General features: G+C 41.6%; 1 protein-coding gene across 2 annotated transcripts in view; it reads right to left on the reverse strand.

Annotated features, from left to right (window-relative positions):
- VRK1 (VRK serine/threonine kinase 1) overlaps positions 1 to 14,523 on the reverse strand; it is a 69,090-nt gene that overhangs the window by 32,448 nt on the left and 22,119 nt on the right. For both annotated transcript variants that reach the window (XM_054692503.1, XM_037503933.2), the window contains exons 2-3: positions 12,577 to 12,744; positions 6,921 to 6,976 (exon numbers count right to left, since the gene is read on the reverse strand). In XM_054692503.1, coding sequence (XP_054548478.1) covers positions 6,921 to 6,976; positions 12,577 to 12,739 — 219 coding nt within the window. In that variant the 5' untranslated portion in view covers positions 12,740 to 12,744. The remainder of the gene's footprint in view (positions 1 to 6,920; positions 6,977 to 12,576; positions 12,745 to 14,523) is intronic.

Here is a 14,523-nt window from a genome sequence, read left to right on the forward strand (position 1 = left end):
CTTGGCAACTGGAGATGCCTTTTGCAGGTAATTAAGACATGTTCATTTTTTCACCATTTCAAATACTCTGAACAGTCATAGAAGTTAATTTTGTTTCCTGGGGTTTAAATGAAACTACTCTATACACGGTCCTTTTAAAATATACTTTTAATGATTTTATTATTTTGCAAAATTTCTAAGTTGAGTAGAGTCATCAATATATTGCAAAACATTTTTAATATGCTGATAAATGGGATCTCAATTCTAACATCTTTGAAAGGACAGAAGTAAAAGAAAAAAATCTTAATTTTTCAAAACTGGTATGAAATTCAAATGCTGGCAGTTGATTTTTTTCTATTTTCTTTATATTTACATAATCTTCAATGCTAAATAAAGTTTAATTATGATAAATGCTAAATGAATTTTAAATTATGGGTACAAAAATTGCATTATTTCTTATTGAGGTAATGTTGGTTTACAGCACCGTGTATGATACAGAGGTACACTATTGAGATGTAGGTCACCACACATGCAGTTCTAATATCTTAAATTTCTTATAACTCAAAAAGATGGGGGCCCCCCACTTGGGGTACCTACAGAAAGAATGACCAGCCAGTGTGCAGAGTCAGGCCGTGTCCAGTTAAGATTGAGCATTCAGCAGCAAACAGGCCACAAGCTAGCCTTATCTGTTACAGGTCAGTACACTCTTCAGCCCAGTTTTGGCAGAGAGGGGATCAGCTCTTAGGCAGAAAATAGACCCCCACACCGAAATGTGGGTGGCAAACCCCTCATTTGTAGAGTCTGAAGCTCGAGTGTGGTCATAACTTGGGCTCCTCCGCTGGCAGTAACAAGAGGGGGACAGATCTTGTCAGTATTGGAGCCCACACTGCAGAACAGCCTTCAGCAGGAGGAACAGGTTCAAGGTCGGACATGAAGAAAAATGGAAATTCCAGAAGAAATTCTAGTAAAGGTACTCTCCAAAGGTTAACTTTTGGGATAGTTCATTAATATAATTCAGGTTTGAAAAGATTTTCCTAAGACAAATCCTGGCTTATTACCATCATCTTAAAATTCTGATTTATTCAGTTTCAACCTATGTCATATCAACTTTAATTTTCAAGCTTTCCTTCAGGCAATAATTTATTGAACTTATAATAATAATGAGAATCAACCTATATAAATCAGGCTATTATAATGAAAGCCTCACTACAATGAAGGTTCTCTGAGCTCATTTCAGACGTTTTCTAATCCAATAAGATTCCATTATAACAAAATAAAGGATCTACACTTCTTTGGCATTGCACTCTAGCCATAGCTGGCTGTTTCTGTTGAAGAAAATACCTTAACTCATAACTAAAATTTTATTAACATATTTCAAATCTAAAATACTTTGCCAACTCTGTAATAGCCAAGATTTAGAAAAGAAATTGGGAGTGACATTTTAACTAGAATATCACTAAACGTTTCTTTAAGACTTCTAAGTGTCAAAATGAAGATGACAACAGAAAAAAATTAAAATGTGATATATTTCAATGGCACCATCTAAAAGCAACTGGCTGCCATTTAAATATGAAGCTGTATAAAGTTCCTCCTTTCTACCAAAAAATCATGATATATGAATTGAAAATTCAGGTCACTTCTCATAACATCAATGAGGGAAATTAAACATCAGTCTGCAAACTTCTCTCCAGGGAACCCGGAAATACAGATTTATAGCAGGCCCTCCTGGAAAGTGTCCATGGCATAGAGAACTGCTGGAATACAAGCTCCACCTCTCGCTCTGCTCTCTCTATTAATGGGAACACACAAAAGAGAACTGCTTCTCCTTGCAATATCCAGCTTTTTGTTATCAACTTACCACGGCTCTACAGAAAGGGTTTCTCGCTATCCAGAGGCAGAGAATACAAGTCTACTGTCCTGGTCACCCGATGCCAGGGCTGCCCCTGTAAGACGAGGATGAAAGCCCCACTCGAAACCAGACTCCGTCATTAGGAAGGAGAATAATTTTGGTGTGCGCCTGGCCATCTACCTTGAATAGATATGGCTTAACTTCATTTCAAGGCCAAATGTTAAGAAATTTTGGGGTCAACTATCTGGAGCTCTCTCTTTAGAGCTGATATGCATAGCAGCAGCAAGCAATTTTATTGACGGGTCTTCCGGCAATGGGGAAGCTCACAGCAGAAGCACAGGCACCTGCATACGCACAGGCAGAAAGGACCCCCAAACAAAGTGAAACATACCCGCTCGACCACGGCCAACAGGGAGGGCCGTGCGTGCCAGGCTCAAGCAGCGGTTCCTACCCCGTGTGTGAAGGTCCCTGGAGCTTCCCTCAGAACACCTGCCACCAGGCCTTGCAGCCAGAGACCCTGATGAGACTCCACATCCAGGACAGAGAACCACTGCCTGTCATGCTACTGTGTACAGTGAGTCTAATTCACATTAAAGATCAATTTGCCTTTGATTGCTTTTTAAATAACATCTGCTATTTTTTCTCTAAAGATAAAATATACACTCAATTTAGAAAATTTGGAAATCATCTGAAATGTTTTCTTCACATAGCTTTTTTAAAAAAACTGCGTCCACGCTAAACATTCAGTTTTGCATCTTGGTTTTTTTTTAGTAATTATGAAATTTCTCCAAAGAGTAATACTCTTTGAAAATATATTTTTAATAGCCCCTAAGTGTTTTAAATGGTCATAAGCAGTTCTAATTTTAATACCAGAATGGCACTCATTTTATATGTTTGCATTTGATGAACCGTTTCAACTTTTAATATTATATAGTGCTGAGAATATAAAAAAATGGGAGATAATAATTGACAGAGTTATGTCACAGCATATCACAAAAGATAAGTGATAAATGGGCGCATTTTAAAAGGCTTAGACAAAAGGTGGAAGTGGGTGGCTCTGAAAAGTTAAAAGGCAATGGGGAATTATGGTTAAATAGTTTTCAAAAGAACAGAATAGGCAGTTAAGAGCAGCATGAAGAAAAGTTTAAAATAAGGTTCTTATCAAATAAAATCTAGTTACGGAGATGATATAAACATACAAAGTCATAACAACCAGCAGCATGAGAAAGCTATTAGCATGTGAAATTAGTAAATAAATAAAACAGAATGAGCACTACAGGAGTTCAAAGGAATACACAAAAGACAGATATGGGGGCGAAATAAGCAAGTGGCAGTTACCAAGCTAGCCTTTGGAGAGGAAAAAGAAAGTCAATAATATTGTTTTGTTTATGGCATTCTTCCAGGATCACAGGCAAACTATGACATTGAAAATGTTACTGAAATATTAAATGCAAAAGAGAAATCAACTGAATATTTATCACTGTCCTAATTACGAAGAGAAGAAGTGATGCAAGCTAGTGCAAACAACTAAATTAGCAGGCGGCAGATGCAGCAGAGTGAACTAGGTTAATAACAAGTGGCTTTAAAGTTAGAAATGTAATTTGCTACCTTAAGCAGTTAGGAAAAACTTGTTTCTACCTATTTTTTGCATAGCTCTACGAGTGAAAATGCAAGTAAAAGTGGTTACATTGAATACAACTAAAATATTTACAATTACTCACAATAAAGAATTATGATAACTCCACAATAAAACAATTTAAATAAGCTCAGGTTACACAGAAGAAGGAAGACGGGTTCTTCGCCAGCACCACGTGGAAGACACGACACGACACAACATGACACAACACGACACGACACACTCTCCTCCCCAGGCATGGAAGTGACTGTGTGGGTGAAACAGCAGCAGGGGGTCACAGTAAACATATTTTTGGAACCTCAAGATTGTGAGACATCATCGGGGTCAATGGAAATTTTTTGAAAATTCCTGAGAACATCATCTTAGCTATGTATTTTAGTATTTTACTTTGTCATATCAAAAGCAAGCTGTAGATAAAATTCTGCAGTTCCATGCAAATGACCCAATCAACAGGAAGCATTTTTGTTCCTCTCATTCAGCAGTAAAGCACACACTCAAGAAGGAAGGTTACCCCACCAGAGAGAGAAGAAACCCTAAGCAGCGGGAAAGTGAACCACAGCCCGTGTTAGAGCCCCTCGGCACTGCCACTTAGGGGCAACGGTGGGCCTTCCTTGTCACAAAAGAACATAAACTTGGAGAGAGCATGGGAGAGTATGACTGTCAGACATTAGAGAAAATAGGCAGGACAAGACGGTGACCTCTAAAAGGCAAGAGATAGCGAGCCCTAGGCAGCCCCACTTCCTTCACGGGCAGCAGGTGTGAAAAGGACAAGACCCGGGACACTCAGGGCCAAAGGGCCAAGCACAGCGAAACTAAGCAGGGGACTGGACACTTCCTCAATATAGAAAACTAAAAGCAATGAGCAAAGGCCAACACCCTTCATGAAAAAAGACCTAGAATCCTTAACAAAATCCTGGCAAATCAATTCCAGCATTCTGGAGAGAGCATTACACCATAACTAAGTGGGGTGTATGTTAAGAATACAAAGTTAGTTCACCACTCAGATCCCAATCAATGTAATTGCCACATTAACAAAATAAAGGAGAAAAATCCTGTGATCCATCTCAATAGATGTTAAAAAAGCATTCATAAAATAGACGAAGTACAAACAGGGAGAAAATATTTACAACACATATATCTGAAAAAAGGGACTTGTATCCAGAATACTATTACTACTCAATTATCAAAAGCAAAACAGCCTGATTATTAAAGGCACGACACAAGGCAAAAGAGGTGAGTGGCCAACAAGCACAAGGGAAAAGTGCTCGAAATCAGTAAATACAAACAAGGACTCTGAAACCCCTCTGTACTCCTACTCTACGGCTTAACAAGCAAACCCCACACATCTAACTCTAAAGCAGACGTGCAGAGCCCAGATGCTTACACCTTACAGTCAGTGTGTAAAATGACACAACCGCTCTGAAATCTGCCTGGTACTTTCTTATAAATTTAAATATACCCCTTCCCTGCAAACCAGCAAATCTACTTCTAGGTATCTATGCAATAGCAACAAATGCGTATATCCATAAAATCACTATACAAAAATGTTAATAGAAGCTTTATTCCTAACAGACCAAATGTGGAAAGCAATCCAAATGACCATCAACAGGAAATGGAAAACAAATTAAGGCTAGGCAACACACTACAGCTGAGCATGCACTGAACTCTGAGTGTATACAACACACCACTGCTGAGCAACAGAATCAAACAAGCAACTAATGCACCAGTATGGATGAACCCTTAAATATTATACTGACCCTAAAAGTTAGTGACAAAAGAGTACTCCCTGTATACGATGGCCTGTATTTATATGATGTCCTACCACAGGAATAACTCACCCACAAGGAAAAAACACCTCAGACAAATATTTCTCAGTGTGCAGGAACTAGGGGTTTGACCAGAAAAGGACACAAGGAATCTTTGGGGCATGACAAAAATGTTCTCTATTTTAATGAGGGTGGGAGTTATGGTTGTGGGCATATGCCCTTGTCAAAAGTCTTCAAATTGTTTAATATCTATACATTTCCTTGTAAAAATTATGCTTCAAAAATATTTTTAAAAATCACTAAAAGAGGTCAGGTCCAAAAGAGTTCACTCATAAGGGATCAAGCATATTCCTTTTTGAAAAGGAAGTGAAACAAAAGGAAAGCCTTGGGGCAACTCTAATTCCAGGTCTATGGTCTACAGGGGAAAGAAAAGCGGAGGAGGGCGGAAGTGGGAACTTGTCCAAAAAGCAGATGCCGTCACCTCTTCTATTTAACAAGCACGGGTTCTTCAAATGTATCAAAGAATTCTGAAAAGGGGGCATCACAAATGATGGCAAACAAAATGATGGGTAACATTGAAAACACACACAGGGCCTCCCTGGTGGCACAAAGGGTTAAGATGCAACCTATGGAGTTATCCGCAGCCACTGCAGCACGAGTTTGATCCCCAGCCAGGGAGCTACCCACATGGCGCAGCAGACCTCTTCTGATTCACCCACTGCTCCCCTCAGCAGTGTATTTCAGTACATCTGCCTGTTCTGCTCTCCACTCTGTCTCTGGTGAATTCTCTCACCCCCCACACGGACCTCTGGTCTGTACCCCAGCTCTTGTATGCATAAATAAATTTTTAAAAAAGAAAAAACACACACACAAAAAAAATAGTAATTAAAAGCAATCTATAAACTGACTTGGCTACCTGAGGGAAGCTTAGTCAAAGGGGAGCGTGGCAACCTTTACTAACTTCAACATTCAATTATTTATTAAAATAGAAAGGAAGAAACCTGGAAGTAAAAAAAGAAAAATAAATGACCAAGTGGATGTTTAGAAGTAAGTACAAGATAAAGTAAAATAGAATTTCATTAAATTAATATAGTATCATAAAATATAAAAAGCAATTCATCCTTTGTAAACACAGCCAAAATAAAAAGAATGTGTTGACACATCAGCATACTTCTGTGCTTTTACTCATTTCCCCCAAACACCAGTGCCTCTCTGATTCAACAGAAGAGGTTCTTTTTGAACTCAACTTTAAAACTATAAAGCTACTTTTGCATCTCATTATATATTTTTTTAAAGATTTATTTATTTATACAAGAACTAGGGTACAGTCAGAGGCACGGAAGGGTGAGAGAATTCACCAGAAACAGAGTGGGGAGCAGAACAGGCAGGTGGACCAGAAACACTGCTGAGGGGAGCAGCGGGGAGACAGGAGAGGTCTGCTGCACCATATGGGAATCTCCCTGGCCAGCCGAGAATCGAACCCGCACTGCAGAGGCTGTGGACAGCTTCACAGCACGGCACTCAACCTGCTGCGCCACCAGGGAGGCCCTCATTATATATTTATGAAATATTATAAAAAATGTAATACCTGTGGCTTAATTAATTCTACTGATGAAAAAGAATTTTTTACAAAATAAATACTACACTAAATCAACAGAAAAGATAAAAATCAGCTGAAATATTTTCTTACCACTTTCACAACATAGGGCGCATCACTGCCAACCGATTTTGAAGAATTCATGTCAGCTGTTGGAAAAAGTAACATGTAATATCAGAAGTAAGAGGCAGCAACATCATAAATAGCCAGTTTCTAACCTTCATTAACATCTCAGTCTGTATAGCTATAGCCCCCTTATAAGAATAAATTTCAGTTCCCAAATATGTGTTTCAGGATACCATGACCGTAAAGTTTATCACTCTAAGACTTTTTTGCTTTAACATGTCTAAAACTGGATTGCAGCTTATAACTGCCAGTACCTTCAATACAATCATCAATTAAGAAAGGAAAACTGGGCCTCCCTGGTGGCGCAGGAGGTTGAGCGCCGCACTGTGAAGCTGTCCACAGCCTCTGCAGCGCGGGTTCAATCCCAGCCGGCCGACGAGAATCCCACATGACACAGCAGACCTCTCCTGTCGCACCCACTGCTCCCCTCAGCAGTGTATTTCATCAGTCTGCCTGTTCTGTTCCCCGCTCTGTCTCTGGTGAATCCTCTCACCTCCCACTCATCTGCCTGTACTCTGGTTCTTGTATAAATAAATAAATCTTTAAAAAATAAAGACCGGAAAACTCTGAGTTCAGGATTTCAAAAGTACACACGGTCTTTGATAAGCTGCTAATGTATGGTGTGAAGTCCCAAGGGGATGATAATTGACACTGATTTCTTAAATTTAACTAGGGAATCCTTTTAAAAAGGATTGTCAGGAAAGTAAAATGGAGGGAGCTACAGTTCCCAAAAGCACTAGTTTGGGGGAATGAAACCCATCTAGATCAATAGTCCAAGAGGTTGGCACTAGAACTTTGAACTGCCATCCAGAATAACTAATGAGGCTGTCATTTTTTTTCATGCAAACGAAAAAACACAGTTGCCCTGCAGTACTAAGTGAGGAATGTAAGGCTGTCCATATTCATTAAATAAATATTTTTACCAAGTACCTACTATATGACAATTTCTAGGAAATGGAGTTAGCAGAGAAGAGGAAAAAATAATACCTGTTCTTATGAAGCTAACATTTCAGAGGCAGGAACAAGCAACAATTATAATGCAAAGTATACCAGATAGTTGTATGGGCTAGACAGGAGACGTTAAGCAGGAAAGGCAGGTATACAGCGGCAGGGTAGTAGAAGAAAGTTCTGACGGCATCATCTGGGCTGTTCTGCAGGCAGTGAGGGAATAAGCAAGCCAGGTAAGTACGAGGACACTGCAGGCAGAGCACAGGGCCCTGGCGTGGAAGCCTATGTGTGAGAAAAGCAAAGAGGCCACAGCACATGGAAAGAGTAAGTGAGGTGGAAAGTAACAGGAGGCACATGGGAGAAGTCACAAGGAAGAAACACAATCAACCTGAGAAGGGCCGTCAAGCGGGAGTGACAGCTTAGACTGAGGCAAGCTGAGACGGGGAGCCAGCGGAAGGTTCTGAGAAGAGTCAGCCAGATCAATCTTGATTTTTAAATAATTCTTAGGGATGCTTGTGGCGAATAGAGCAAAGAAGGCAAGAGAAACAGGGACATCAATTAGGCTTGTCCCACAAGCAAGAGGTGGTGGTGGCGAGAAGCAGAGCAGCGGCAGAGAAGGAGGTGGTGAGTGTTCAGAGTGGACATACCCTCAAAGACGAGCCAACAGGGTTCACTGATGAAATGGAGATTCCAGGCAAGAAGGGGAAAGGAGCTAAGGATGAGTCAAGGCTTCTGGCCTAAACAACTAGAAAAAGGACGTTGTACTGACTAATACAGAAAAAATTGAAGGAGGGGCTGGTGCTTTGGGTATCCTAAGTTTGAGATGTTTATTAAACATCCAAGTCCAGATGCTAAATGGGCAGCTGATACACAAGTCTGGAGTTCTGAGCAATCTTAGTGCCCAAATTGGAGAAATGAGTTTGAGAGTCATCAACAAAAATGCCATGTGTTTAAGACCAAGATGAACCAGGAAGAGACCCCTCAACTCCCCCCAGGAAAAGGAGGAGGGTGGGGAGGGCCTCCCTGGTAGTGCAAGGGGTAAAAGGCTCAGCACCCTGAAGCGATCTGCAGCCACTGCAGCATAGCACAAGTATGATCCCCGGCCAGGGAGCTACCCACATAGCACAGCAGACCTCTCCTATCTCCCCACTGCTCCCCTCAGCAGTGTGTTTCAGTAGATCTACCTGTTCTGCTCCTCACCGGTGAATCCTCTCACTCCCCACACCTCTGGCCTATACCCCAGCTCTTGTATGCATAAATAAATCTTTAAACAAAAAAAAAAAAAGGGGGGGGATGTGAGGGAGGAGAATGAGCCCTAAAGCATTCTCCACTAGAAGGGGAAGAGATGAAAGGAAACAAAAGAAACCCAGAAACTACCGGTGATCTGGGAAGCAGCAATATTTTGAAAAGGATACAGCTGAAATACTCCAGACTAGAGAAGAAACTCCAAATCATAAAAATGGCTAAAAATGGTAGATGAAGGGGTCTGAGCTTTAAGGACTAGCATCCAAGGAGCATCACTTAGGAACTTAATTAATAATAAGACCAGATTATTTTAAGTAAGAATTGAGTATAAAAAATACTAAAATGAGGATAGTAACCCAGTACTACTACATAAGTCACAAGATAAGGAAAAAGAAATTCAGTAACTCACTCAAACAATATGTACTGCAAAATATGGCAGGCATTAGGACTATATTAAGGACTGGCCATTGTCAAGAAGTACATGTTTATGCTAGAAGAAAGGTAATTTCAATGTAGCCTGTAAAGTTTTACGAAAAGATTAGCACATGGGAATTATAAACATGTAGTAAATGCCCTACAGTGGTTTGGACAAATGAAACAAGCCTCATGTAGGGGCAGGATGGGCTCGGTGCAGGATCTGTATGACCCGAGCAGACGGGTAAAGGATAAAGTCCTGGTGCCCTCAGTGGCTTTTCAAGCTTTTATTGAGTTAACCAGGTACACGGCAGGCAGGGGTGCCAGGGGGCCAGGAGGTTGGCAGGCAAGTCTTCACTCTTTCTGGGCTCTGCGGCATTCTCTCGTGGCCTCTGCTTCTCTGCTGGTTCTCTTCCAGTCTCTCGCTTGTTCTTCTTCTGGGCTCTCTCTCACTCTGTTGGCGTCCCCATGACACCGCCCTTGTAGGCCCAGTCTAGCCCAGGTGTATCCCACCTACATATAGCCACACCCTACTCCAGGTGCCGCCATCAGGCATGCATTCAGAACCGCAGGGATCCATCATCGATCCTAATGGCGGGAGGGCAGAAAAGCCTGACAACTATTTACCCTACACCTCACCTACAAGTACCAAGAGGCAAAGGACAGCATGATGGGTGAAGCATATAAAAGGGTGTAGATAAAAGTTACATAGCTGGGGCTCCCTGATGGCACAGGGGTTAGTATCGGCACTATGAAGCTATCACCAGCCCCTGCGGCATGAGTTCAATTCCTAGCCAGGGAGCTGACCCACATGGCGCAGCAGACCTCTCTTGCTCCCCTCAGCAGTGTTTATTTCAGTCAGTCTGCCTGTTCTGCTCCCCACTCTGTTCTCTGGTGATTCCTCTCACCCGGCCCCCCACACCTCTGGCCTACACCCTAGTTCTTGTATGCATATAAGTCTTTTTAAAAAGTTACAAAGCTATATGCCAGATTAAAGAAGGGTCTTGTATGTCCTTGTCAAAAGTTTGTCACACTATGCTACAGGCGCTGGAAAAGTTCAAATGGAAGTGAACTGCCAGCTCGGGCCCTCGAGTCATGCTGTCAACACGGGCTACGAAAGGGCAAGAGGAAGCCGAGAAGACCCAGTGTCCGGTGAGAACCGAGACAAGGAAACGGCCTGCACGCAGGAGCAGCAGCAGTGCTGGAGGGAAACGAGTGGGTCTGAGGAGGCGCACAGGCAAGGCACAGGACTGGCACGGGGCAGGGACATGAATGAAAAAAAACTGGAGATGCTTCCCCAGTGTCTGGCTCAAGGGGTATCACCCACAATCCTCTCCTGGGAATGAGATGATCGTGAAGCGGAAAAGGAGGCAGTGAGTTTCAGACTTGCCTGTGGGGCATCTAAGCCTGTGGTCATATGGGCTGCCATAGACAACATATGGAAATCAACAGTAAAGAGGAGAAATAGTAGCTGTGAGACTCAGAATAAGGAGGGAAAATGAGAAAAGAAGGAAAGCGCAGATCACAGAAGTATCTCCAAAGATGACCACGCACGTCCAAAGAGGGAGGGAAAAAACACGGGTGACGGTATGCTGCAGCGGAAGATGATGGAAGCAACTTTTAGAAGGAAAAATAAATAGTGTCACGTGATAACCCAAAGAAAATTCAAAAACAACTTTTCAATTCATTAGCAGAAATTGCTGATGACCGTGCCATGGCTGTTCCGGGGACGCAGGGGGCACAGAGCGCTGAACTGCAGGCAGCAGTACTATGGCAAGTCCTGTCTCCAGACTGATCAATCATGGTTTGCAGAAGCAAAGTTTTGTTACAGAAATCAGTCCAACTATTGGCTACAAAAAACACTATTATTAGATGGTACTTTCTAATCACAAGTAAATGTACAAACAGAACCGCTCACACACAAGTAAAGCCAGCCCAAGTTTGCCAAAGATGACAAAAGCAGGTTAAGGAAAGATGCAGATCCTGTTTACAGTAACGTCCCCTCTTCTGCGTGGGGTGCTGAGAGAGCGCACGCTCTGCAGTCAGGACGGTGTGTCAGCTACTGTCTCTGAATCACAAGGGCAAAAACACAGCCTTGGCCAGCAGAGCTACCAATTTTTCACAGTGCATAAGGTTTTCATATGAAATGGACACAGCCTAGGTCACTGGAATGATCTTGGTCCTAAACAAAACTGAACAATCAACTGCTATTTCCCAAAGATGCCCCTGACCTGGATCTATCATTTTTATAAAATACAGTAAAGCCCTGGTGCTCACATGATACTAATCTATGCTATACCATTAGTATTCTGAGTAAGATGTTGCTTGAAAGAAGGAGTTCCACTACCAGAATAAAATTCTATAAACCTCTGTGGCAGGAATTAATTAAATAAAGATTAGAAGTGGAATAAGAACAGAGAATGAAAAAGTCGGAAACATTAAAAGGGAACATGAAATACACTGTGTCACTACAATATTCCTAGTGAAGCAGTTTTAGAAACAATCAAATAAAATATTTTTTAAATAAACGAAATCTCAGAGCTCCACAATAGATGCCCCAAAATTTTAGTGTGTTAATTAACAGGACATCTAATCAAGTCTAATATGCAGGTTCATTCTCCTAATTGCACTATAATGATTCTTCGGGTTGTACAGAAAAGGGGGTGGGGGGATCCACACCTGCTAAAGATCTGAAAATGTCTAAGATAAACCAAAACAGAGGCAAGAAATCCTAGCTGGGTGGAGGTGGGAAAAGAAAAATGTGCAAGATAGAATATCCAAAATCTAAAGCCACAATGCTCACTAATGACAAAATTCAGCGACTTTCTCTTCTGTTCTATTGTGATTAAACCAACCGTCTTCTTTTCCATTCCTGAAACGTATTTCTGCCTACTAACACAATGCTGAGTTGACTCAGATTATTAGGAACATCTGTAAAAGTTCGTCACTGACAAACCATGCGCTACGGAGGCATGTACATGTCTGGATGGATGAGTAAAAGCAGTCAGACACTTACCAAGGTATATGCAGCCGAAGCCGCCCTGGCCAACGGGCAGTCCTAGTTTCCATTCCTTCTTGGCCAAGTCAGTGACCACCTCTCCAGCTGCAAACTGCTCTGCGAGATGTCTCTTGGCAGGGCCCTGTCTTCTTCCACCTTGAGCTGCTTTTACACGAGGCATTTTCACTATAATATGAAACAAAGCCACACTCAGAATCATGATGTTAGTAGTGCTCCACTTTGCACTAAGGAAAGTTTCTGTGCAACAGAGATGCTGTTTAGATTCCAATTTACTCAAACGCAAACAAAGGATATCTGCTAATTCTGATAATACATTAAATCCTATTTGGTTATGTCAACTTACAACATGATAAATGAAATGATCTACAAAATTATTGTCAAGAAAAAACTTGACTGTAAGTTCCAATGACATAACACCATCTATGACTAAAAATGCTGTATAACAATAAAGAATCGTTCTATGACGCTGAGGAGGGAATGCACACTTTACAGAAACGCAATAAAAAGTTTATAAAGGTCAATACTGATGTAAGAACACAGCAGAGATTGGAAACACAAGACACACACATACACGGGGTGGGGGGGAGGGAAAGGAGAGATGCTCACAGAAGCTCCTGTGCACCCTCCCAACTCTGTGCAGGTGACATTATCACCCCTATTTTGCAAATGAGGAAAGGAAGGCTCAGCAAGGTGAAGCAACTTGTCCAAGGGCATATAACCCAAAGTGGCAGAACAGCAGCAACCTGCACGCAGGAACACCTGGCCGCACACGTTCCCCACAATTACACAAGTCACTACAGTGAGAGCAGACCTTCGGGGAAGTGACAAGAAGAGAGGGGCTGCTTAGTCGCTGGATTCACAGCAAAGGCGAAGCAGGTGACCCTAGCATTCCCATGCTCCCCTTCTGATCAACTGTCCTTCTGGAGATAAGCCTCAATATTCATTTTTATCACTAACAGACAAGTTACTGTAACATTCAAGGAAAGCAGTATTTTACTATGAAAAGAAACTGGAAAAGAATCAAAAGACCTCAAGCCCAGCCCAGGTAGTTAGTTGAGTGGTCTTAGTCAAATCACTTCTCTCTGGACTTTCTTTAAACGTCCTCAGACATAACTTGAGTGTGTGTGTGAGAGAGAGACAGAGATAACTTCAGACTCCTGGTTCTAAAATCATTAGCTGAAAATATTTAAAACAAGTACTTTTTAGTTCCCTAAACTGGTTTAGAGATAAACAGGAGCTGCACGATCGATCATCTGTTTAAGTGAAAGAAGTCTGTGAAGACACGACAACAGGCACTGCGTAAGCAGTTGGGTGTTGAGCCTGATATCCCGCATGCATACATACTACATTAAATCAGGGTTGTTGGTTTTCTAGCAAATACCTACTACCATTCTACATATACAAACTCCATATTTACAGGCGCTCTTTATTTTTTTTCCTACAGAATACTGATGCACCTGCATTGTTTAGATCCCCACTAAGTTAAACATCTTCAAGGTAAACGGATACACCTGCGATTTCTTCATATCAATTATCTTATTTTTTTTAATCATCGCAAAATCTTGCTTAAATGGAACTTTAGGGTCAGCCATGATAGTCCAGACTCAAAACGGCCAAAAAAGGTGACTTTTACAACTACGGTAGTAGATTCTTGAAATACCATTTTTGTTAAAAGGTTCCTTGAAGAAATGACTGACTCCACATTTGGAGCAGGAAACATACAAGATAAACTCGGAACCCCTGTCTAGATACAAGTTGTCAAAAGCCCTGGAGTTACATCAAAAAAGTCTAAGGAGCCGGCCTGGAAGATGTTCCCACCGACCAAAGATGGGACCATGTGAGTCAACAGAGAGAATCATCAAAATGGAATAGGAAAGATAAAAGAGTTAATCAAGAGCTCCTAATAGTAGGAAAACCAAGGTGCCTACCTCCAGAGGCTAGTAG

Source organism: Talpa occidentalis, unplaced genomic scaffold (genome assembly GCF_014898055.3).
Source record: "Talpa occidentalis isolate TD23 unplaced genomic scaffold, MPIMG_talOcc4v2.1 talOcc4.11, whole genome shotgun sequence".
NCBI lineage: Eukaryota > Metazoa > Chordata > Mammalia > Eulipotyphla > Talpidae > Talpa > Talpa occidentalis.